The sequence below is a fragment of the Gracilinanus agilis genome, chromosome 1 (genome assembly GCF_016433145.1).
Source record: "Gracilinanus agilis isolate LMUSP501 chromosome 1, AgileGrace, whole genome shotgun sequence".
Taxonomy (NCBI): Eukaryota; Metazoa; Chordata; class Mammalia; order Didelphimorphia; family Didelphidae; genus Gracilinanus; species Gracilinanus agilis.
In genome coordinates this window covers 626,647,592-626,670,422 of record NC_058130.1, presented here as the reverse complement: position 1 = coordinate 626,670,422, position 22,831 = coordinate 626,647,592, and the positions used below count along the sequence as shown (strand labels likewise).

The window sequence follows — 22,831 nt, the reverse complement described above, 5'->3', positions numbered from 1 at the left end:
AAAGACAACTTTGAAATAGTAGAGATTCTCTTCTGGGAACTTATTTAGGAGCTCCAGGAATTATTTTCTTGAATTATCGTATGATCATCTTTATGTTGTATTTCACAGAGCAGCATATAGCACTTCATAATTTGTTCTAGCTTAGGCAGGCTTTAGAGCTATAACTATAATTTTATAGCTGTCCTTAAGCCTAAATGCCAAAAGGCAGGAAGCATGCATGTGTGTATACATACAAATGTAGATGCTCACATATTATATGCATATCCTGAGAAAGTTATTTGCAAATTGAATTTTAGGTTATCAGTTTCTGTTTTCTGATTATCATTATGAACTAGCCATATTTACTATATTGAATTTCTATGTAAGATTTTATCTCCAATGTACTTGTTAGCATAAAATGATGATTATTCCCCTCCCCATGCTTTGTCTCAACTAAAATCCTGTTCTACAAAAAGCCTTTCTCAACCCCTCTTAATTCTAATCTCTTTCCATTGCTTATTTATTTCCTATTTATACTATATGTGGCTTAGTTTGTACATATTTGTTTTTTGTTGTCTCCCCCATTAGATTGTAAACTCCTTTCATCTTTTGCCTCTTTAAGTGTCTCCATTGTTTAGCACTCCAGTGTTTGGTTTCTGGCATATAATGGGCACTTTTTGTTGTTCAATCTTTTTTCAGTACCTTCCAACTCTTCATGACTCCTTTTGGGTTTTCTTGTGCAAAGATACTGAAGTGGTTTACCATTTCCTTCTCCAGCTTACTTTACAGAGGAGGAAACCAGGTCAAACATGGGTTAAATGACTTGCCCAGGGTCATACAGCTAGTGTCAGAGACTAGATTTGAATTCAGAAAGATGAGTTTTCCTGGCTTTAGGCTTGAATCTCTATCCACTCTGCTACCTAGCTGCCTTCAGTAGACACTTAATAAATGTTTATTATGTGACTCACATAGAAGACCAATATTTGATTCCCAGATAGGAAGATTCAAATGTTTTTAGAGAGGTCGCTTAGTATAGTGGAATAGGTAGTGGGTTTGGAAACAGAAGACCTGGATTTGAATCCAGATTCTACCATTTACTGTTTTTATTCTTTTTTTTTAAATAATTTTTTATTTTTAGAAAAATTTTCCATGGTTACATAAGTCATGTTTTTACTTTCCCCTTCACCCCCTCAACCCCCCACCCCACTCCACTGTAGCCAATTCGCATTTCCACTGGTTTTATTATGTGTGGTCAGTCAAGACTTATTTACACATTATTGGTAGTTACATGGGTGTGGTCTTTTCAGGTCTACATCCCCTTGTAAAATGAATAATTTTGATTATATTAAATTAAAAAGGTTTTGTACAAACAAAAACAATGCAACCAAAATCAGAAGGGAAACAACAAATTGGGAAAAAAGTCTTTATAACAAAAAATTCTGACAGAGGTCTAATTACTCAAATATACAAGGAGCTAAATCAATTGTATAAAAAGTCAAGCCATTCCCCAATTAATAAATGGGCAAGGGACATGAATAGGCAATTTTCAAATAAAGAAATAAAAAGTATCAATAAGCACATGAGAAAGTGTTCTAAATCTCTAGTAATTAAAGAAATGCAAATCAAAACAACTCTGAGGTACCACCTCACACCTAGCAGATTGGCTAAAATAACAGCAGGGGAGAGCAATGAATGTTGGAGGGAATGTGGCAAAATTGGGACTTTAATGCACTGCTGGTGGAGTTGTGAACTGATCCAACCAGTCTGGATGGCAATTTGGAACTATGCCCAAAGAGCGATAAAAGAATGCCTGCCCTTTGATCCAGCCATACCATTGTTGGGTTTGTACCCCAGAGAGATCATAGATAAACAGACTTGCACAAAAATATTTATAGCTGCACTCTTTGTGGTAGCAAAAAACTGGAAAGCAAGGGTATGCCCTTCAATTGGGGAATGGCTGAACAAATTGTGGTATATGCTAGTGATGGAATACTATTGTGCTCAAAGGAATAATAAACTGGAGGAATTCCATGTGAACTGGAAAGACCTCCAGGAATTGATGCAGAGTGAAAGGAGCAGAGCCAGAAGAACATTGTACACAGAGACTGATATACTGTGGTAAAATCAAATGTAATGGACGTCTGTACTAGCAGCAATGCAATGACCCATATCAGTTCTGAGGGATTTATGGAAAGGAACACTACCCACATTCAGAGGAAGAACTACAGGAGTAGAAACACAGAAGAAAAACAACTGCTTGGACACTTGGGTTGATGAGTACTGTTTTTATTCTTGAGGAATTCATTTAACTCTCTGGGCCACAGCTTCCTTATCTTTTAGCTCAAAATCTATATGTATTAAAATGAATTTTTTTCTTCAGTCAATCATTAAAGCTTTATTAAGTGCCTGTTATGTGTCAGGCACTGTGCTAATAAATGCTAGGGGTACAAATACAAAAAAAAAAAAAAAAAAAAAAAAAAAAAAGATAGTTTGTGCTCCTCTTAAGGAACTTACAATCTAATAGGGGAAAATAATGCCTAAAGGGAAGCTGAAAAGTTGGGGGGGGGGGGGAGGACCAGGGTGACAGGACACAGGATAGTAGAGAAATAGTATAGCCAAGTAAAAGACAAGATGTTCTGACTTGGGTTTTATCCCTAAATGGAAGGAGTTCATGGCTCATCCCTAAGGAATAAGAATCTGAGGAAAACAAGAGTGGTATTGAGACTGAGTTCTAAGGCTGTGATAGGATCTTGCAGGATGATAATTTTTTTCCATTAATGAGGTTCTTAGGATATGGTGGAAAATTCAGTTCATTAAATATTTATTAAGCATCTACTATATGCCAGGTACTGTGCTTAGATATGAGAATATAAATATAAAAAAGGAAGATAATCTATGCCTTCAAAGAGCTTACTATCTAATAGGAAGAAGACAACACACAAAAGGATGCTGGAAAACAAGGGGTAGGGGACAGGAAGAATTAATGACTTAACTCTAGGAGCATCTTTTTCCCTGGAGTTGAAACCAAGGAGAGTTGTGCATGGAGAATGGACTGAGAAATCCCAAGAGGAGTCTCAGGAGTAGTGCAGCTGGGCGAGAAATAATGGGGATAAAATGCAAGCTAAAAAAAGATTACATTTTAATATTTGTGAAAGGCAACCAGCAGATACCTCAGAGAATTGGAATATCATGACTGATTTAATAATGGTGGTTGCTAAGCAACTATCAACTGTTAATAGAATTTGATCTTATACACTGGGTCAGTATTAAACCTAAAATGGTTTCACATACTCCAAATAATTTGCTCAGTTTATATATTTCTTTAATATATTGTAAGCTTTTTAATGACAGGGACATACTCTCCTTATTCTTGTATTTTTTCCCCAAGATCTACAATAGTGCATTGCATCTCTATCCTTAATAAATACTCATCGAATGAATGGATGTTCTTATTATACATGTTTGTTTATTGCAGGCTGTAAGCTCCTTGGGCAGTTATTTAACTTTTAAACTTCAGGAATTTAAGTTGCTTGAACCCTAAAAAGACATGATAGGAATAAATTTTAAACAGCACATAAAGACCAACTAGAATTTCTCCTTACAGCTCAACTTAGAGAAGTCATAGGACAATTATATACCTGCATAGCTATTGTTCATTTAGCACAAGGCCTTTATAAAGAGCACATAGCTACATGTATGCCTACATACAATTCATACACACACAGCAATTGATATGAAGACACACGGCTAGACACAACTAAAAATTGAAATTGAAAAAGCTCCCTGTTTTCAAGGGACATGTGTTCTTTTTAGGTGAAAGAAATTTCACAGACATCTCAGCACAAAAGGAATAGGAGAAGGAATTTACATGATTTAAAAAGAAAACATACAAATTTTGGGACTTTTTCTTTTCCTTTTTTCTTATTCTTTGAAATAAGATTTTTCTTTTTCTTTGGAAGGTGGGAGACTACAGATATGGTAAGACAAGGGAGAAAGAGAACATGTAGTTAAAGATGGAAAGAAGGACAAGAAAAAATTCCAGAAACAATATAAAGGAAGAAACAAATTGGCAAAAGACAATTCATCTAGGTGGTACCAGTTGGATTGGGTCAGCAGTTTTTCTTACTGTTCTCTTAACTAGTTCCTCTCTTAGTACAAACTGATATCTTTTTGGAGGAAGTATTTATTTTCGTTTATGTATAACATCGATCACATCAGCAGCAAAACACTTCTAATGGCATGTCTTACAATGTTCTTAACAGTAATGTCTTTAGAGAAGTAAAGCCATCTTACCATGAAGATAGTCATAATTGTCAAACTAGCAGAAACTCAGATTGTATGTTATTTTCATATAGTTTACTTTTTCTTACAGTTTTTATCCTCCCATTGATGAACCTGCTATTAATAATGAAAACCTGGATCTATCAAGTCGTAAGGAAAGAAAACAAATATTCAGTGGGAAAACCTTTATATTTTTAAATGCCAAACAGGTAATATCAATAAACTTTTGGAATGGACAGGGAAAAAGTCTGACCCTTGAAATTCAGTGGAATAGGAAGCTTTTTCTACTAATGTAGATAGGAAGCTGTTCTGCAACTTATACTCCAAATAAAATCATCTGGGACATTAAGAAGTTAGATTTGCCCAGGGTTGTGAAGATAGCGCATCTTAGAAACAGAACCTGAACCTTGGTATTACTGACCCAGAGGCCATCTAGTAGTATCCCACCATGTTATATATTGTTTCTACCTGTTAGCTAACTTTCCTTATTTGGGGAATATGTATGCACGAAGAATGATAATTCATCTCTATGTATCAGTAATAACAGTTTTTATGCATGTCATGTATGAATTTGACATTTTAAAAAACTTGCTAAGGAATTTTTTTTTGGCCCCATCACTAGGTAGAATTTTTGGGAATCAATAGTGCTGCTCTATTTTGAGTCTTAGCACAGCAATCATGTTAATAAACAGACTATATAAAAGAAAGTATTGACAATGGATGCCGCATGGTATAGAAAAGGAAAAAAAGAACTTTACTAGATGTCAGGAAAATGACATCATCATTTCAGTTATTAAGACAAGCCACAGAATCTCTTTGTGCCCTATTTTCCTTATCTGTAAAATAGGGATGAAAATAATATTTTTATAGCTGTCTGTCACTCAGACTGTCTAGCTAATGACATGTATAGTAGATAGACATCCAATAAATATTTATTTTATGAGTGATTATTTGTTGTACCTTCTTTAAAAGGTTTTTATGAAGTCAAAATAGAGAATTGATATTTATTTGTGTACGGTTATAACAAAGTCCTCTACAATGCAAAATATTGCTTAACTATAAGTGATTTTCTCAAATTTTTTTTTACATTGGATTGTCATTAAAGGTTTTTATCCACTCTTTCAGAATTCTGCAAAAATTATAATTTGGGACTCTGGGGTATAGAGGACCTTTTACAATTCTCTAGAAAATTGCCCAGAGGAACCTTTTTGTTGGTTTGTTCCTTTGTTTTATCTAAACCTATGATTTAATTGTGGTTGAAGCTCCCTATATCAATACAGACCTCTAAATCTGAGAGTTGCCTGAGCACTGAGAGGTTGAGTGACTTTCCTATGGTTCTGTAGTTAGAATGTATCACTCAGCCATGTTATGCATCTGTTGGTCACACTGGTTTTCTTGGTGAGCACTGAGAGTAACGTTTACCCTAAAGTAAAACACAAACACAACAGAAAGTGTCTTTTATGAGTTTTATAGTTAAGTAACCTAATAATCACATCAATTGAACAGTGGTTGCTAGATCATTATTGGCCACATTTCTCAAAAAGAGAGTCACAAAGATTCTCTTTCAAATTGTCGTTATTTTAATAATAAATTAGACATTTTGATGTAAGTAATGTAAGAATATTCAACAAGAATAAGTTACAGTCAGCTTTTTTTTTCCTTAAAAAATAATTTTTAGCATAAGAAATTGAGTCCAGCAATTCTTCTCGGAGGTGGAGAAGCTAAATTGGCAACAGAGGAAGATAAAGGAGCTGCTACTTCTTTTTTAACTCCTGGAACATGTGTTGTTGATGCAGGATTAACAAATTCACAGGTTTTAGTACCTGATTCTATGAGAATCTGGATTCGTTCAATAATGGATATGCTTCAAAGGTATAAAATTGCTCTTTGTTAATAGAACAGTAGGTATGTGCAAGGTCATTGCAATCTTACTCCATTCCTCAATAGAGATATAGAAAGAAACATGAGGTACAATGAAGGGACTCATGAAACTAGCAATTTAAGCAGTTAGTATGCTAAAATTGGCACATTTTAATGTCATAGACATCTTTCTTTTGTGCTATAATGTTCTTTATCCTCTCTGGAATGAATTCATAAGTCAGATGAATTTTAGAGGAACTTAACTTTTTAAGTTTTAGGGCAGAATATATTATATTTGAGGAAAGTTGAAAGCTCCAAGTTGGAGTCAAAAATTTTAAGTGAATTTCTCTACAGTTAAAGTAAATTAACTTTTCACTTGTCATCATCCATAAGGAAAAAAAATTCTTACTACTAATCAGTATATAGGCAGAAATGAGAATCATGATGAACAGTGAAGTTGATGATATCTTGAAATCATGTCTGTCGTCACTATAGGGAAAAATAAGTCACACATAGTAGATGGTTAAAGATAATGGAGACTGTGGGAGAGAGCCCTTTAGAAGTGCAGAGAGGATCACATTGATAAATCTCCCTTAAGTATTACTCTAAGTTTTAGAAAGCCTTTTCCTCATAAATACCTGGAATAGTATTCATTCCCATTTTGTCAAATGAAGCAATTGAAGTGTAGGGAGATCAAGTGACTTCTATAATCAATAGAGCTTAAGTCACAGATAGACTTAGAACTTTTAGATAGACTTATTGCTATTAAAATCTCTTATTTTTCATAGCCACCATCTTAGAGCCATCCCTGAAGCAGAAATTGGATTAGCAGTTGTTTTCATGTCCACAGAGACTTACTGCAATCCTGGTACAGGTAATTGAAACACATTTTTTTTTTTTTTGCCACCTCATTTGGGAAGTAAATTTATTTGAGTTTGATATCTTCTCCACTTGTCGGAGAAAGATAATTAACCTTCCTGCATTTTTTGTTGTTGGTGGTGGTTGGTTTTTATTACTATAGCATAGAACTATATTGCTGTTTGGATCAGAACTTGGAACTGTTTGTACTGTAACCATTGCATTACTTTCCAAGGCAGTCAGTTCCACATTGTTTTTATCTGTCTGCAACTTTTTTCTGTTAATCTTAGTCCTACTATTTGGTCCTAACAAGCATGTATCCATTTCCATCTAATAGCTTTCAAATATTTGTCAATAGCTATCCCTCAGTTGTTTTTTTTTTTCCTTTCAATTTATCATAATTAGTATGATCAAGGTTTTTCTGAATGTACTTCACTTTTTCAATATCATTCCTACAATGTCATGCCCAGAACTGAACACAGTATTTCCAATGTGGTCTGAACACAAAAAAATTTTCCAATGCTGTCATGTAGCTTGTACTAGACATTACCTCTCACTGACACTTAGAAGTTGATTTTTTTCACTGTCTTATCACAATGTCGACTCATTCTGAGCTTGTGGATCCCTAAAACCCCCAGATCTTTTTTGATGTGAATCTTTGTCTAGCTGGATCCTATATTCTATTCTTAACCCAAGTGTAGTATTAGAAATTTAAAGTGTAGTATCCCTATAAATTTTATCTTTATACATTTGGCTCAGCTTGCTAACATGACAAGATCTTTTTGGATTCTGACTGCATCCAATTTGTTAGTTCTCCCTCTCAATTTCATTTCACAAGTTGTGCCATCTGTAGCTTCATAAAAAAATACAACTCATGATTTCCTTGACCTTCTCTGACTAATTTGCTGCTGATGTTATGGGTTAGGGAATGACTATGGTGAGTTAAATAAATAGCAAGAGATTAGAAGGAAAATGGTAAACATCACAACTTTACTAAGATTTTGAGAGTGATAACTTTTTTCCTTTACTTCATAAAAAGTCACATCAAATGTTAAGTATTTTTGAAGGTTTTTTTTTTCTTTTGGTTTTAGAGAATGATTGTCCTCTCTGGATAAGGACTGACTTACAGATGTCCCATTCATACAAATAGGAGTTGGAAAGTCTGAGTCTGTCCTGCTCCATTTAAGGGCAACCATCATTAATTTCCTATTCAGAACTCCTGGGGAAGAATTTGTCTAGAGCAGGGACTTAATTTTTTTTGTCTCATAGACACCTTTGACATTCTGGTGAAGCCCATGGACCTTGCCTCAGAATTATGTTTGTTACCTGCATTCAAAATTGAAGGAAATAGTAAATATCAGTTAGAGGTTAGTGCAAATAAAGATGTCATTTTTTTCCCTGTCCAAATTCCTTGAAATCTTTCTTTCTATGACCTCCAACTTAAAAACTTCTGATCTTCAATATTTTGTATGTAGGGGTAGGGTAATTCTCTTATATTATAGCATAGAACCTCAGAGTTGCAAAGAGCCAAAGTAGAATCATAGATTTAGAGCTAAAAAAGACAGAGGTCACTTAATCCAAATTCCTTATTTTATAAAGTAACTGAGGCCTAGAAATCACCTCTAATTCCTACTTGAAGAAGAATTTCTTCTATATTATCTTTGATTAGTGTTCATCATGGCAGCTCTAATTATTAGAAAGTTTTTCCTTTACATCAAGGCAAAATATCTTCTCCAACTTCGAACCACTTTGCTTCTGATTTTGCCTTCTTGGACTAAGCAAAACAACTTGATCTTTCTTTCATGTGACAAATTTTTTAAATACATGAAGACATAGGAATTATTTCCTCCTACTTTTCCAGGCTAAATATCTTCACTTTCTTTTGCCAGTCCAAGTAGATAGAAAAAAGACAACAGGGAACATTAACCAAACTATGAAGTTAAATCTCTCTCACCACCTTGAGAATATGGCATACTGTCCCTGGTTTACTTAGTTACCAGATTCTGTTATCCTGACCTTCAACTGGACGTGACACCCTTTCCCACCTCCCCACATCCCCAGCCCTCATTAAACATCTCATTCCCTTAGTCCTCAAAACCAAGAATATCCTGTTCTGAACTAGCAATTTTCTGTACATAAAGATTACAAACCTTACATCTCCATTCTTCTCTATTAGGAGACATGGAAAACTCAAAGATTTTCTTAATTCTACCCCAGCTCTTCCAAAATCCTTTTCCTTTTTAAAAAGTTTTTCCTTGGTTACTGAATTGACTCTGACCTCCAAAATAGTTGACATTTAGTGCTTTGAGGTTTACAAGGTGCTTTACTCATGCCTGTGAGGTAGTACATTTCTTATCCTCATTTTAAAGATGAAGAAACTGAGGCTTAGAGAGGTTGCTTGATTTACCTAGGATAACACATCAAGGAGGTATTGGACCCAGAATTTCCTGGCTTTGAAGATAAGGTTATTACACCAAAGAATAATGTTATTAAAAAGGAACATCCTTGCTTATAGATGGGGTTATTATGAGAAAAGTTTGACAAAAAAAATAGCCAAAAGAACATTATATACAGTTATTACAACATAAATAAAGTGATTGAAAACATTGAAAGGTATAAAACTCAGATTGAATACAATGGACATTCTTAGTACAAAGTTATAGTAAGCATGCTGCTTTTCTATTAACTATAAAAGTGGAAATAGATTCCTAGTAGTTGAAATAATTTTACTTGATGATTTTTCTTAACTTTTTGGAGACTCCTCTGCTAAGGTTTCCTTTGGATGCTTGTTGAGAAATGTTTGTTTTGTTAAAGCAAAAAGTATCATTAAACATTAAAAAATAGTTGTTAGATATAGTTGAAATAATATTCTTAGCACTGTAAATCAAGTAAATAATAATTTTAGTTGTTTTTTGAGATTAGCTTGTTAATCTAGTGAACATATATAACATTTCTATGTGAAAATCTATTCTAAGTCCCAAATAACCAACTGTTGTTAGAGCAGATTTTTAGACCACTATCCATGTTTAAATTTGGGGACTTAAAATAGAAGATTGTTGTTAGAAAAATTGGCATAGACTTAGAAATATTTTTTGTTGTATAGTCTTTACTTTGATATTACTCATTGCATTTAGAATTCATTTGTACAATAAAATCTCACAAATCTGAACTAATTGAAGGAATATACCAGCTTAAATAATTGAAAAAGCTCATTGTAGATGGTATTTTTAATAATTATATTGCCTTTAGGATCATATTAATAATCTCAACTAGGCTAACTGCCTTTACCAGTACATTTTGTAGAACAATTATTTGGACCTACTTTAATGAGTATTCGAAACATGCTAATCAAATTTATTTCCATGAAAATGGCATATTGCAATAGGGAGACTCTTAGTTAACCTTTTGTACTAACTTAAGGACAAAATGAGCAGATTTGTCATTGAAGTCTGGGTATGCTCCCCCTCTCCCACCTTCTCTTCCCATTTCTTTTCTCTTTTTGTATCTCTTTCTCCTATTTTGTCCATTGCAGCCTAGCAAATACTCTTTATTCAAATGCAAATGAACTTCAGTACATACTCATAAGTATAAACTCAGATCAGTTTTATATACTTATAAAACGTTAAAAAATCCCTGCCCATTCTTATTTCTATTCTTGAATTCTTCCCATAGGCCTCAGCCCTCAAAGTTAGTGTTATTCAAGGTAATCTGTCCTGTTTCTATTCTCCAGTCCTTAGTTAACCTTTTTCCTGTATCAATTTCTTTTCTTTTTGAACCCCAGGTATATCCCACTAGATTCTGGTAGAAACTCTGTAGTCTTTTCAGTTACTTCTATTACTGAATCATGCCCTTCTGGTAATATTTATAAATAAAATTTCCATGTCATTTTTTAAACTGAAAATAAAAAATTAATATGGAAAATGATTTTAATTGCTACTTTTAAAAATGAATAGTCATCATAAAAATGACCTATCTGGTTTGTGAAAAATGTATAGTATATCAATAACAAATGTCCTTTTTGTAGGCAAATTAATAAATTAAGGAATATGCTACATAGTGTTGCTTTGACCAGTCATTTTGCAGTAACATCATTATTACATTAAAATCTACTCCCATTGTAAAGCCACAAAGCTCTGCGTTATGTGCAAGTCATCCATTTTTATAACATTGTTTCTGTGAAAAGAACTACACTTAAATGTTATTTGTAATGTGATTTTTTTTTTAACCCTTACTTTCCATCTTAGAATCAATACTATGTATTGGTTCTAAGGCAGAAGAATAGTATGGTCTAGGGCTAGCCCAGTGATGGGCAAACTGCCCCAGGGGCCAGATACTGCTATCCTGTTGCTGCCACATTATTCCTAATCTGACGAATACAATGAGTAGGATACAATGCAGTGAAACTTCAGATGAGTTGCCTTAGAAACAGACTGACAGTTGAGCATTTCCTTTCCTTTGGCCCCCTCTTTAACAAGCCCATCACTGGTCTAAACAAAGAATCAGGCCATTTAAAGGTTGACCAACTTTTGGGGTGATTCCTGTGAAGTTGATAGTATCTTTGGCCCCCTTGGGCCAAAGGAAAGGAAATGCTCATCTGTCAGTCTGTTTCTAAGGCAACTCTTTTGAAGTTTTATTGTATTGTATCTTACTCATTGTATTCCTCATATTAGGAATAATGTGGTGTGGCCAGATAGAACATTTCAGGGGGCTGCATCTGGGCCATAGTTTGCCCATCACTGGTCTAGGCAATGGGGGTTTAAGTGACTTGCCCAGGGTCACACAGCTAGGAAATGTCTGAGGTCAGATTTGAACCCAGGACCTCCTATCTCTGGCCCTGGCTTTCAATCCGCCGAGCCACCTAGATGCCTGCCCCCTATAATGTGATTTCAAAGAAATTTAAAAATAAGAGGGGATTTAAGATAATCTGATGAGCTCTCTTCCTTTTACAAATAAGCAGACACAGTTCCAAAGATAGGAAATGACTTAACTAAGGTCCCACAGGTAATAAGAGGGGAGCTATAATTCAAACCAAGGCCTCAAGCTAAACTTAGGCTACTTTTACCAAGGAACCATTTAACCACATTAATCAGGTTATTACTAGAGTGTCTTAAGTACTGTTTCATTTTTCATTGATTTTATTAAAACAAATCCATTCTTATTACCAACCTGTAAGAAGCATACCTAGTATGTTAGCCCCTATTCATTTGCCCTTACATGTAGTATTAAATCTATGTGTTGGCTGTCAGCTTGAGTTAACAGGAGTTTACCGTGAGTTAACAATTTAAGAAATACTCATTGTTCTGTTTCTTTTCATGTGTAATTTATAGGATTGTCTCTATCTCCAAGGCCACCAAGTCTTTCTCAAAACAAAATGATAAATGAAACCTTAATGCCTGGTGCCACAATGAATATCACCGCAGGTATTCCTGACACAGAATCAGAACAGGAAAATACTTGGTAAAGTTTCTTTGTGAACATACTGCATTTCCTCTTCTCCCCATTTTGAGCTGTAATTTTATTAATAAATTAATAGTATATACAGGAGTCTTTGAAAAATGTATGTATTTCACTGAAGGTTTAAAGTAATCGATTTAATTTTATGAATGGGTTGTAGAATATGTCTTTCCTTTATAGTCATACTTCATTTATATATATGTATATATATTCATAGTGTTGAATATATTTATATCATAGATTTATAGCTACATATTCATTTTTGCATTTAATTTTTTTCTACATTAAATATTAATGTATTTTATTTTAAAGTATTCAAAGAGAGAGAATCTAGGGGGCATTTAGGTGGCCAGGCCTAGATATGAGAGATCCTGAGTTCAAATCTGGCCTCAGATACTTCCTAATTGTGTGACTGTGGGAAAGTCACTTAACCCCCATTGCCTAGCCCATACTGCTCTTTTGCCTTGGAACCAAAACATAGTATTAATTCTAAAATGGAAGGTAAGGACTTTTTTTTTAAGAGAGAAAGAATTTATGTTGGACTTGCTTTCTATGAAACTACAATAATTGACAAATTTTAATTCTCATTAGTTTTATTTTACATTAAATTTTACTTTAATTTTCTTTTTTGTTCATTGATTTGATATTTTGATAGACCTTAATTTGACAACCTAAGTATTGTAGTGTTTAAGACAATGTCTGGGCTTAAAAACCTGAGATAAAGAGGCAGCATGATGTAATAGATTGAAAACTAGCCTTGGAGTCAAAAAAATCTATGTTCAAGGCCTGCCTCTGACATAAACTGTCTACATGTACCCGGGCATGTCATTAATTTTTCAGTGATGCATGCACTTGAAAGACTGTAAATTACAGAGTAATAATTCTTTATCTGCATTGGTGGAGAGAGCTTTTCTCATCATAAGTTCACTAAACCAAGGAAATCACAGATCTGCACCAAACTTCCCTGTTCCATTCTCAAAAATTACTTTTAGACAGTGTTCATCTAGCAAATATTAGTGCTGTATATTTCAGAAGAAAGTCATATATTATGATTATCATGTTAAGCACCCATTGTCTATTCGGCCTTTGAAAGGACATAAAGGCAGTTCAGAAGTTTATATAATAAAATATTTGAGGATGCAACTATCAATAATATGGAAATAAGTCTTGATTGATGACACATGTTAAAACCAGTTGAAATACGTGGTGGCTATGGGGAGGGATGAAGGTGGGGGGGTGAAGGGGAAAGTAAAAACATGAATCAAGTAACCATGGAAATTTTTTCTAAAAAAGAAAGTATTTTTTAAAAATATTTTTAAAAAACAAATTAAAAAAAAGAAAAAAATTGAGAAATCTGCCTAAAAAACTTCCTATAAGAAATAACTTGTTCCATCGAAGAGTATAGATGAAAAAGGATAGTGCCTTTTTGTGATGCTTAATTGAAAACTTTGATTAACATATCATATTGAGAAATTCGTTGTATTACTAGAGTCCTACCTATTCAAAGTTTAATTGTTTTTCCCAAATCTCTACCTTCTGTCTCAGAATCGATATCAGTTCCAAGGTAGAAGAATGGCAAGAGATAGGTAGCAGGTATTAAGTATCTTGCCCAGGTTCAGCTAAGAAGTGTCTAATGCTAAATTTGAACCTAGGACCTCTCCCATCTCTAGCCCTGGCTTGCAATCCACTGGAGCTAACTAAGTTGCCTCCATTCATGCTTTTTTTGATTTCTAGAGAACTAACATGCACAAAATCTATTTAAAGCCATTTTCCTCTGTATTGAGTTGCTTGGTATTAAACTCATCTAAATACAGGATGTATCTTTTCTCTTTTATTTCAGCATGGATTTAAGTGAAAGTCCAAAAGAGAATGAAACTCCTCAAGTGGAACAAAGATCCAAATTATTTTCACAAGAAATGTTCACTGTAAAAGAGACTCCCAACACAAATTGTAGTGTTAACTTGGGAACAAAGCCACTTAATCAGACTTTAATAAAAACCCCAAACACTCAACTTTCTCCAAGTAAAATTTCAAGAAAAAGGAAAGAACAGGCTTCCCAGGAACAACAGACTAACTCCATTAAAAACTATTTCCAGTCAGTTACAAAGAAAAGGTAAATTTCCAATAATTCTGCTCCTTATGTTTTGTGAAGACAAATGATAATTTACTTATTGTCTGGAATAAATATATGTTGGTATATGGTACTTGATATGTTATGCATGCTCACTATTAAGATTTAAGATGTCTTTGCCTACCACTTAACCAAAAAAAAAAGAAAAGAAAGCCATCATATTTTCTTTCCCTTCAGAGGAAGAGGTGTCTCCATTTCTAAAGCTAATCATTTATACTAGTGATTCCCAAAATGCGCACTACCGCCCCCTGGTGGGAGCTACAGCAATCCAGGGAGGTGGTGATGGCCACAGGTGCATTTATCTTTCCTATTAATTGCTATTAAAATTTAAAAAAAATTAATTTCCAGGGAGCTAAGTAATATTTTTTTCTGGAAAGGGGGTGGTAGGCCAAAAAAATTTAGGAACCACTGATTTATACCCTTGAAATTGTTCATTCTCACCTCTTCTCAAAAACATTTTTACTTCATTTATACCCATTCTCCAATCAACTTTTGCCTCCTTTTAACCACTTGATTGCCTTTTACTTCTAGCTACCATCTTGCCTTCTTTTCACAGTGAATCCCAAATGAATGAACAATCAGTGACTAGAATAGAGGGCATAGAGCACTGGAATTAAGGTCTTTATACCTTTAGATATCTCTCCAGTGGTGGTCATTCCTAGTAAATGAATGCAAAAATTATTTAGGTGCTTTCTTTGTGCAAAAAACTGTGCTAAGGACTAGGGATATAATAAAAGAATAAGACAGGCCATGTTTTCATATTCTAATGAAAACAACAACACAAAGAAGATTTCAGCTTCAAGTTAGATGAAAAAAGATCCCGTGATCCTTAAAGAATAGCAGAAAAGTAGATGGTATTACCTCTTTATGTCATTATCTCTGATACGTCATATCAGTTTCTAATATTGAGCCATTATTTAACAGGCTTTGGTGGCAAGAATTCTTCTGAGTCTTCAGTAGCTGTACCACCCATAAGAGAGGTTGGCAGGGATTGCCACAGAGAGGGCTTGCTAGGATTATGACAATGGGCAGTTTGCTGGAAGCATTATGTATCCCAAGGCTCTCAGGTTCAGGGCTGTCTGTAATGGGGTTAATATCTGTAAATGGTGGTCAAGGTGGTAGTTTGACATACTTGGAACATACTACCTCCTGTTTCTTCCTCATGGTGCCTTGCTACCATCCAGGCTGGCATGCCTACCCTGTGGGTGATAGTCAGACCTAAAATGAAGTTCTGCCTCACACACTTAACAGTTGTGGGATAGTGGGTAAATCAGTTCACTTTTGATACTCAGTTTCATTGTCTATAAAATGGAGGCAGTGATGCCTCTGATACTTACCTCAGGGTTTTGAGGCTCAAAGTAGATAAGCTATGTAAAACATCTGGAAAACTTTAATCCTTTAAATATACAGTTGCCATTTTTGTAATCTGCTGTCACAATATTTCACAGTCACTTTCTATCATTCTAGATCTGCCATATTTTTAAACCTCTTTAAGACATAAGCGAAAATCTAATTTCCAGTGGGGAAAACATTGGACTGATTTGTACCACACTTATTAAGAATTTCCTGAATTGCTTTATTTGAAAAAGTACAGGAAAGGTTTACACCAGTCTAATGGGAGAAACACTTGGTTTAGTATAGAGCTTTCTGTTTGGAAGGTCTGCTATGTCTATTCTTCTCCCTATGGCTTACTACATTAGAGCTGTCTGTCTGTTGCTGGCTCTCTACCCTCCGCTGGTTTCACCTTTTCATCTTTTTTCTAGAAAAGAGAAGATGGCCTTGATATTGTCATTATTGGGATCAGTGAGTCCTATGTAGAGACCCATAGTATACTAGTATATGAGAGATCTATAATATATATCTGACTAACTGAATTAATTAACTCTGCATTTTCTCCTTTTAAGTACAAAAATAAATTATTTGCTTTTAATTAATGTTGTTCTTAATTATGCCAAATGATGATTGAATACAAGATTTTATTTTCTTTTTCTTTTTAACTCAAGAGAAAGGAATGAAGAAGAGCAAGAAGAGTCTGTATCCAAATCTGCAAGAGTAGAGCTGTCTTGCTCTCTGTTAGACCAAACCCAACCCACTACTTCCTCAGCATGGAGAAATCAGGAACAACATCAAACCCAGAAAGGACTCAATATATTAAACAAAAAAACAGATGAAACATATAGAAACATTAATCCAAAACTTAATGAAAATAGTCCTGTTCATGAACTTCTTAAATCCAAACCAAGAAAGAGGAAAGAACTGGATGATTTAGCTATGGAAAATGAACATTTACATCAGGGGACAGAACAAGAACAAGAGGTTGAAATTGGAGTTCAAAGGCCAGTGAATGGAATCAGTTTAGGGAAAAAACTGAGACTTGATATAAGAAAAAATGACTCTGAGGATAACGAACCAACTCAAGAGAGTTGCAAAATAACTGTAAGTAATATTTGTTTGATATTTGTTAAATATATCAGGAAATATTGGGAAATCTTTGTGTGTTGATTTAAAGTGAACCTTGTAATACCTCTCTTATAAGGAAAAGTTAATTCCAGTCCACAAATTTTACAGCATAAGAATGCTGAAGGTCAGAAAGAAAGAGTGACTTGCTGAGAGCCACATTAGTAAGGTCATATCTGTTATTTTCATTGTTCCCCATTGTTCATCTTAACCTACCATTATCCAAGGACTAGACAAAGTGAGATGGGTTAAACAGTGAGTTACATTATGCTGCCTTTAAATATAAAGACATGTGGTTTCCCAGAAGCTTCCAAGGCTTTCCTTTAATTATTATAGCATGTGTTTTTTTTTTTTCAAATTCTAAATGAAGGACAGGACTAGGGGCCTCTGTGTCATACTTAAAATGAAAATACCCCATAATATAAGCAGAAATTTGACTAGTCATATTATTCAATTCTGAAAAAGCTAAGATTAATAATTCTGCTCTTCATATGGGTAATTAGCTTCCTTTTATTCCAAAGCCCAAGGCTGACTATCAGATGTGGAACTTAAACTAGATCTTACTCCAAAATCCTACTCTAACCACTACACATGTCTCTCTCCCTTAATTCCAGGTGAACAATGAAAGACTTATTTTGTTTTGTTCTCTTTTGAAATTATCACTGAAGTTGGCTACCTCAAATAGAAGACAGAATCTCAGGGTTAAAATGGATTTCAGCAACCTTCTAGTCCAATTTGGACTACCTCTACCTTGCCAAATTATCTTGCAATTATTGAACCAAAGGAGATAATATTAACTTAATGTGGATGAATCAATATGACTAATCAGTGAACAAAATCATTATTTTGGGATCTTGCACCATTACTTGAAAGATGCTGCAAATGGTATGCCTATAAAAAGGCAGCACATTATCTTAGCATATGTAGGATTTTTGATTATTGAGAGTTTGATATCTACAGTTTTACAGAAGAAGGGTAATGAGAACCAGTTGTTATTAATCAAATTTTTTGGATCTAGAATATATAATTGAGATCAATGAGTTAAAATTGTAGAGAAGGCAGCTTGGTAACTCAGTAGATTGAGAACCAGGCTTGGAGATAAGAGATAACAACATATGTTCAAATCTGACCTCAGACACTTCCTAGTTGTGTGACCCTGGGCAAGTCAGTTAACCCCAATTGCTTAACCCTTATTGCTTGTTTGCCTTGGAACTGATACTTTTTTTTAAAAGGTATTTTAAAGGTTTAAAAAAATTTTTTTAAATGCTGTGAAATATTTTATCTGCATCAGTAGAAAATTCCTTAATAGAACCATATAGGAGTGGAATATAGGCTTCCTTGGGACATGGTTGGCCCCCTCCTTGTGGAGACCTTCAAATATACCATAACTACTCTCAAAGGGTTTTTAAAGAGATATTCTATGGACCAGTGAGACTAGTGGTACTGAGGTTTTGTGTTTTTTTGCCATATCTTCGAAGGGGCCACCTTTTTTAACTACTCCATAGAGAATAGAATAGAACAATGGCCTCACGTACTTAAGAGACAAAAAGGGCACAGTGGATTTACTGCCCTTGGAGCCAGGGAGACCTTCCTTAGACTCATGTTTTGTGACCTAAGTTAAGTCATTTAACCTTCCAGTGTCTGGGGAAATTCTGTACATTGCAGAACAGTTACTGATCTTCATTATTAGAACTTTCCCCACTGGAAGTTCTTGACATAGGAAATTTGAAATCTTAACCTTTTTTGTCCTGCTTCTGAAAAAAGAAAGCTAATAAACACTGTTCTGCTGGAGACCACATATTTTTTTTTTAAACCCTTGTACTTCGGTGTATTGTCTCATAGGTGGAAGATTGGTAAGGGTGGGCAATGGGGGTCAAGTGACTTGCCCAGGGTCACACAGCTGGGAAGTGGCTGAGGCCGGGTTTGAACCCAGGACCTCCTGTCTCTAGGCCTGACTCTTACTCCACTGAGCTACCCAGCTGCCCGAGACCACGTATTTTTGACAGAATCAAGATCACACTTTATCAAGAAACATCCAATCCATTTGTATAAATTTTCCTAAAATGAGTTTTGCATATTTCATTCCCTGAGAAAATACATTCACTCAGGGGCAGCTGGGTGGCTCAGTGGATAGAGGGCCCAGCCTAGAGATGGGGGGGTTCAAATCTGGCATCAGACACTTCCTAGCTGTGTGACCCTGGGCAAGTCACTTAACCCCCTTTGCCTAGCCCTTACCATTGATTCTAAGATGGAAGGTAAGGGTATATATATATATATTCACTCCAAAGATTAACACTGCTCTGATACTGTCTTTCTCATTATATCCTGTCCAGAATCTGAGACACCTTACCAGCACAACAAACAACTCTTAATCTCCTTAGAACTCTGGATCTTGTTTGTTTCAATATGAGAGGGAAGAGAAGAGGCCCTTGAACATAGCTTTGATGAATGCTAATACATAGTAGGCAAGAGAAGGATGGAGAACAAGTGAGAAAACTGAGAAGGACTGGAGGAGAGGAAAAAAGTTATGTAAACAATCCTAGGACTCTCTTCTTCCTCGAAGTATCTAGTTCTCAGTTAACTTCTTAAATGTTATCTCTACTCCATGCCCTGCAGTTCTTCCTCCCCCCTTTCCCTCCCACCAACATAAGCTTCTCGAAGGGCAGAACTGTTCCATTTTTGTCTTCCACCAGGACAGGAACTCTGTGCCTTCTAAATGAAGGAGTAGATGAGATACTCTTTGGAAGGAAAGGATAGTATAAAGGACAAAAGATGGTGATATTGAAATGATCATCCACTTTAACAATTAGGAGACCATTTGTGACTTTGGAAAGGGCAGTCTTGAAAGAGTGGTCAGATCAGCAGGCATATCATAACATGTTGGTAAGAAGTAAATGGTCAGTGAGGATACAAAGGCAGTTAATGTGGAATGAGCCTGATGAGGACAGGAACTTTATTTATTTATTTGTTTGTTTTTTAGGGCCTTACCTTCCGTCTTGGAGTCAATACTGTGTATTGGCTCCAAGGCAGAAGAGTGGTAAGGGTAGTCAATGGGGGTCAAGTGACTTGTCCAGGATCACACAGCTGGGAAGTGTCTGAGGCCGGATTTGAACCTAGGACCTCCCGTCTCTAGGCCTGGCTCTCAATCCACTGAGCTACCCAGCTGCCCCCAGAACAGGAACTTTAAACAGGGCTAAGAAAGTAGCATACAAACTCTTATAAGATATTTTCACAGAGTGAGTTATGCCACTAGTTGTAAGCCCTAGAATAATTAATAATTGTTATAAACTTTTTAAAGTTATGAATTTCCCCAAGAGGCAATCTTATGTAGTTCCAAAAGATTAAGACTTGGAGACAGGATATTTTGTTTTGAAGCTTTGTGTCCTTGGACAAATTACTTAACTTCTCTAAGCTGTGTATCCTTTTTTTAGAAATTAGAATAATAATGTTTATACTATGTATGTCACAGGATCATTTGGAAGATTAAAATGATATAAAAACACATTTTAAACTTTAACAGGTTAGATAAATATAGTTTTTAATTAACTTGAAATTTTTATCATTTTTCAAAAAGAATTTCTGAAGCCAAGATTCTTGTAGTTTTAGCAAACCAGTGGAATCACACTCAGTTTCTCAAACTGCAGGATTACCAAGGTACTTTCTTATGACGATGAGTGAATAAAATAACTCATTTTTTTAAAAAATTGAGTCACAGTTTTAACTTAAGAATAATATCCTGTTTTTGATTCAGTGTTCCAAAAATATACTTTCCAGAAAGGCAGTACCTAAATTAAGTTAATAGAGCTTCTCTCTTCATGCCTTTTGGGAACTAGAAAGTAGTTTATAGTGCCTATGCTTATTTTTCATGTTAAAATTATCCAGTCAGTACTGTTGTTATCAAGTGGTTGCTTGTTGGTTACCCTGATTCCCAAATTAATGCCTGAGCATCCTAACTCTGTCTCTTTTCATGTTTCATTTAATGAGATAAATGTACAGCAATATTCTCGCTCGCCTTTACAATCAAATCTACTTTATCCATTGTCTATCTCCGCCTTCACTCATTTCCTACTTTTCATCATATTGAGCTTTTTATACTTTCTCTAAACTCTTGTCTCCTTGGTAATTTCTCCATCTATAGATATACTCTTGTCTTTTTTCATTTTCCCCCCTTTTTGCTGATCACACTCCTCATGACCTGCCCCAGTGATATACAGTCCTATACTTGCCTCTCCTTAGTATTTCTACCTTTTCTCATTTTTCATCCTCAGATACTTTCCAGGCAGCTCAGCTTTTCTGCTGCTTACACTGAGTCTTCTCTGCCTGGAACACACACCAAAAAGTAAAGGCTGTTTACTTCTCTTCCTTCATTCTATATTCAGTATCACTTCTGAATTCCATCATGACTATATAAATTCACTGGGATTATTATTGTAATATCACTTAGATTTCAATCTTTATGGACCATTTATAAAATATTTTAATATTCCTGTAAGATCCTTGAGAGCAAGGACTGTTTATTTTTGTCTCTTTATCCCCATTACCTAGCACAATGGTTGCCACATAATAGATGCTTATGCTTGTCAAATTGAATCAAAATACCAGGAGAATATTGAACATTCTTTCCCCTAGAATATGGTAAGGAGGTCTGGGTGCTTAGGATAGTTTTATAAAGAGACTTTAGAAGGCTATTCAAGACAGTGTTTCACTTTTTCAGAGTTGTTTTGGAAACTATATGAATTAGAGCTACTTCTTCATGTATTAAATGCACAAAGATAAAATGTTCCAGTTAAGGTAACATTCAAACCTGTTTTTGTTTTTAACAGCAAGAAAATGAACCAGGAAAGAAATATGAGGTTAAAGAAGAAACATTTTCTTCTGAAAAAGAACAGGTAAGCAAAGAAAATTTCAGTCATTTCAGTTAACTTTATAAGAATAAAATTGATATTTGATAACTTTTGATGCCAAGAATAATAACAAAGGGACAATTTCATAAACCTTGCATGTCAGATTTTTAATAGCTTTGTATTTGGTAGCTCTTGAATATTTTATTAATCAAATGACTTAGTAGTACTATATGTATCATATATAAAAATAATAGGTTATTAATCCATTCATAATATCACTCTTATGTATTTCCCTAGTTTGACAGTGAGACTCTAGTTAAGGGTAATAAATCACTTCTTTCTGTAACATAATGTATACTAGAGTAATTGTGCTACCTAGCACACACCTTTCTAGAACAGTAGCCAAAAATGTTTTTAGATCTTTTAACTACCAGTTGGAGTATGAATTAGACTGGAGGTATCTTCATGCCATTCTCAGAATATTTTTTTTTATGAATGCCACTAATATGTTCAAACATGTTGAGAAGCTCACTGTTACTTTTTAAGTAAAGTTCAAACTCCTCTACCTGGTATTCACAATTTTTAGAGTTGTAAGCCATAAAAGAGACCATCTAACCAAGAGCTTCCTCCTTAGCCTCTCTAACAAGTATCAAACAGACTTTGTTTAAATAGCTCTAAGTCTCCAGCCCATTACTTCCCAAAACAATCTGTTATGTTTTTTAATAACCCTATTTGTTAGGAAGTTTTTTACTTCATTGAGTCTGTACACTCCCAGATCTGGCTCACTGGGTCCAAGTATAACAAGACTAGTCCTGCTTCCACATGGCAGACTTTTGGATATTTGAAAACAATTGTCATCTGTCTCTTAGGCCTTCTGTTTTCCAGGCTATGTGTTCCTAAATCATTGAAATATACTTTAGCTCTTTCATTACATAGACCAGTGATTCCCAAAGTGGGTGCCACTGCC

At 34.8% G+C, this 22,831-nt stretch overlaps 1 protein-coding gene across 2 annotated transcripts in view; it reads left to right on the top strand.

The window, feature by feature from the left end:
• Nucleotides 1-22,831, top strand: part of NBN (nibrin) — a 39,123-nt gene that overhangs the window by 5,106 nt on the left and 11,186 nt on the right. Inside the window, exons 4-10 of one of the 2 annotated variants that reach the window (XM_044668359.1) lie at nucleotides 4,352-4,469; nucleotides 5,939-6,132; nucleotides 6,909-6,994; nucleotides 12,306-12,435; nucleotides 14,276-14,545; nucleotides 16,567-16,999; nucleotides 21,844-21,909. In XM_044668359.1, coding sequence (XP_044524294.1) covers nucleotides 4,352-4,469; nucleotides 5,939-6,132; nucleotides 6,909-6,994; nucleotides 12,306-12,435; nucleotides 14,276-14,545; nucleotides 16,567-16,999; nucleotides 21,844-21,909 — 1,297 coding nt within the window. Of the gene's footprint in view, nucleotides 1-4,351; nucleotides 4,470-5,938; nucleotides 6,133-6,908; nucleotides 6,995-12,305; nucleotides 12,436-14,272; nucleotides 14,546-16,566; nucleotides 17,000-21,843; nucleotides 21,910-22,831 lie in introns of both variants that reach the window. The other variant, XM_044668365.1, reaches the window with a different exon arrangement.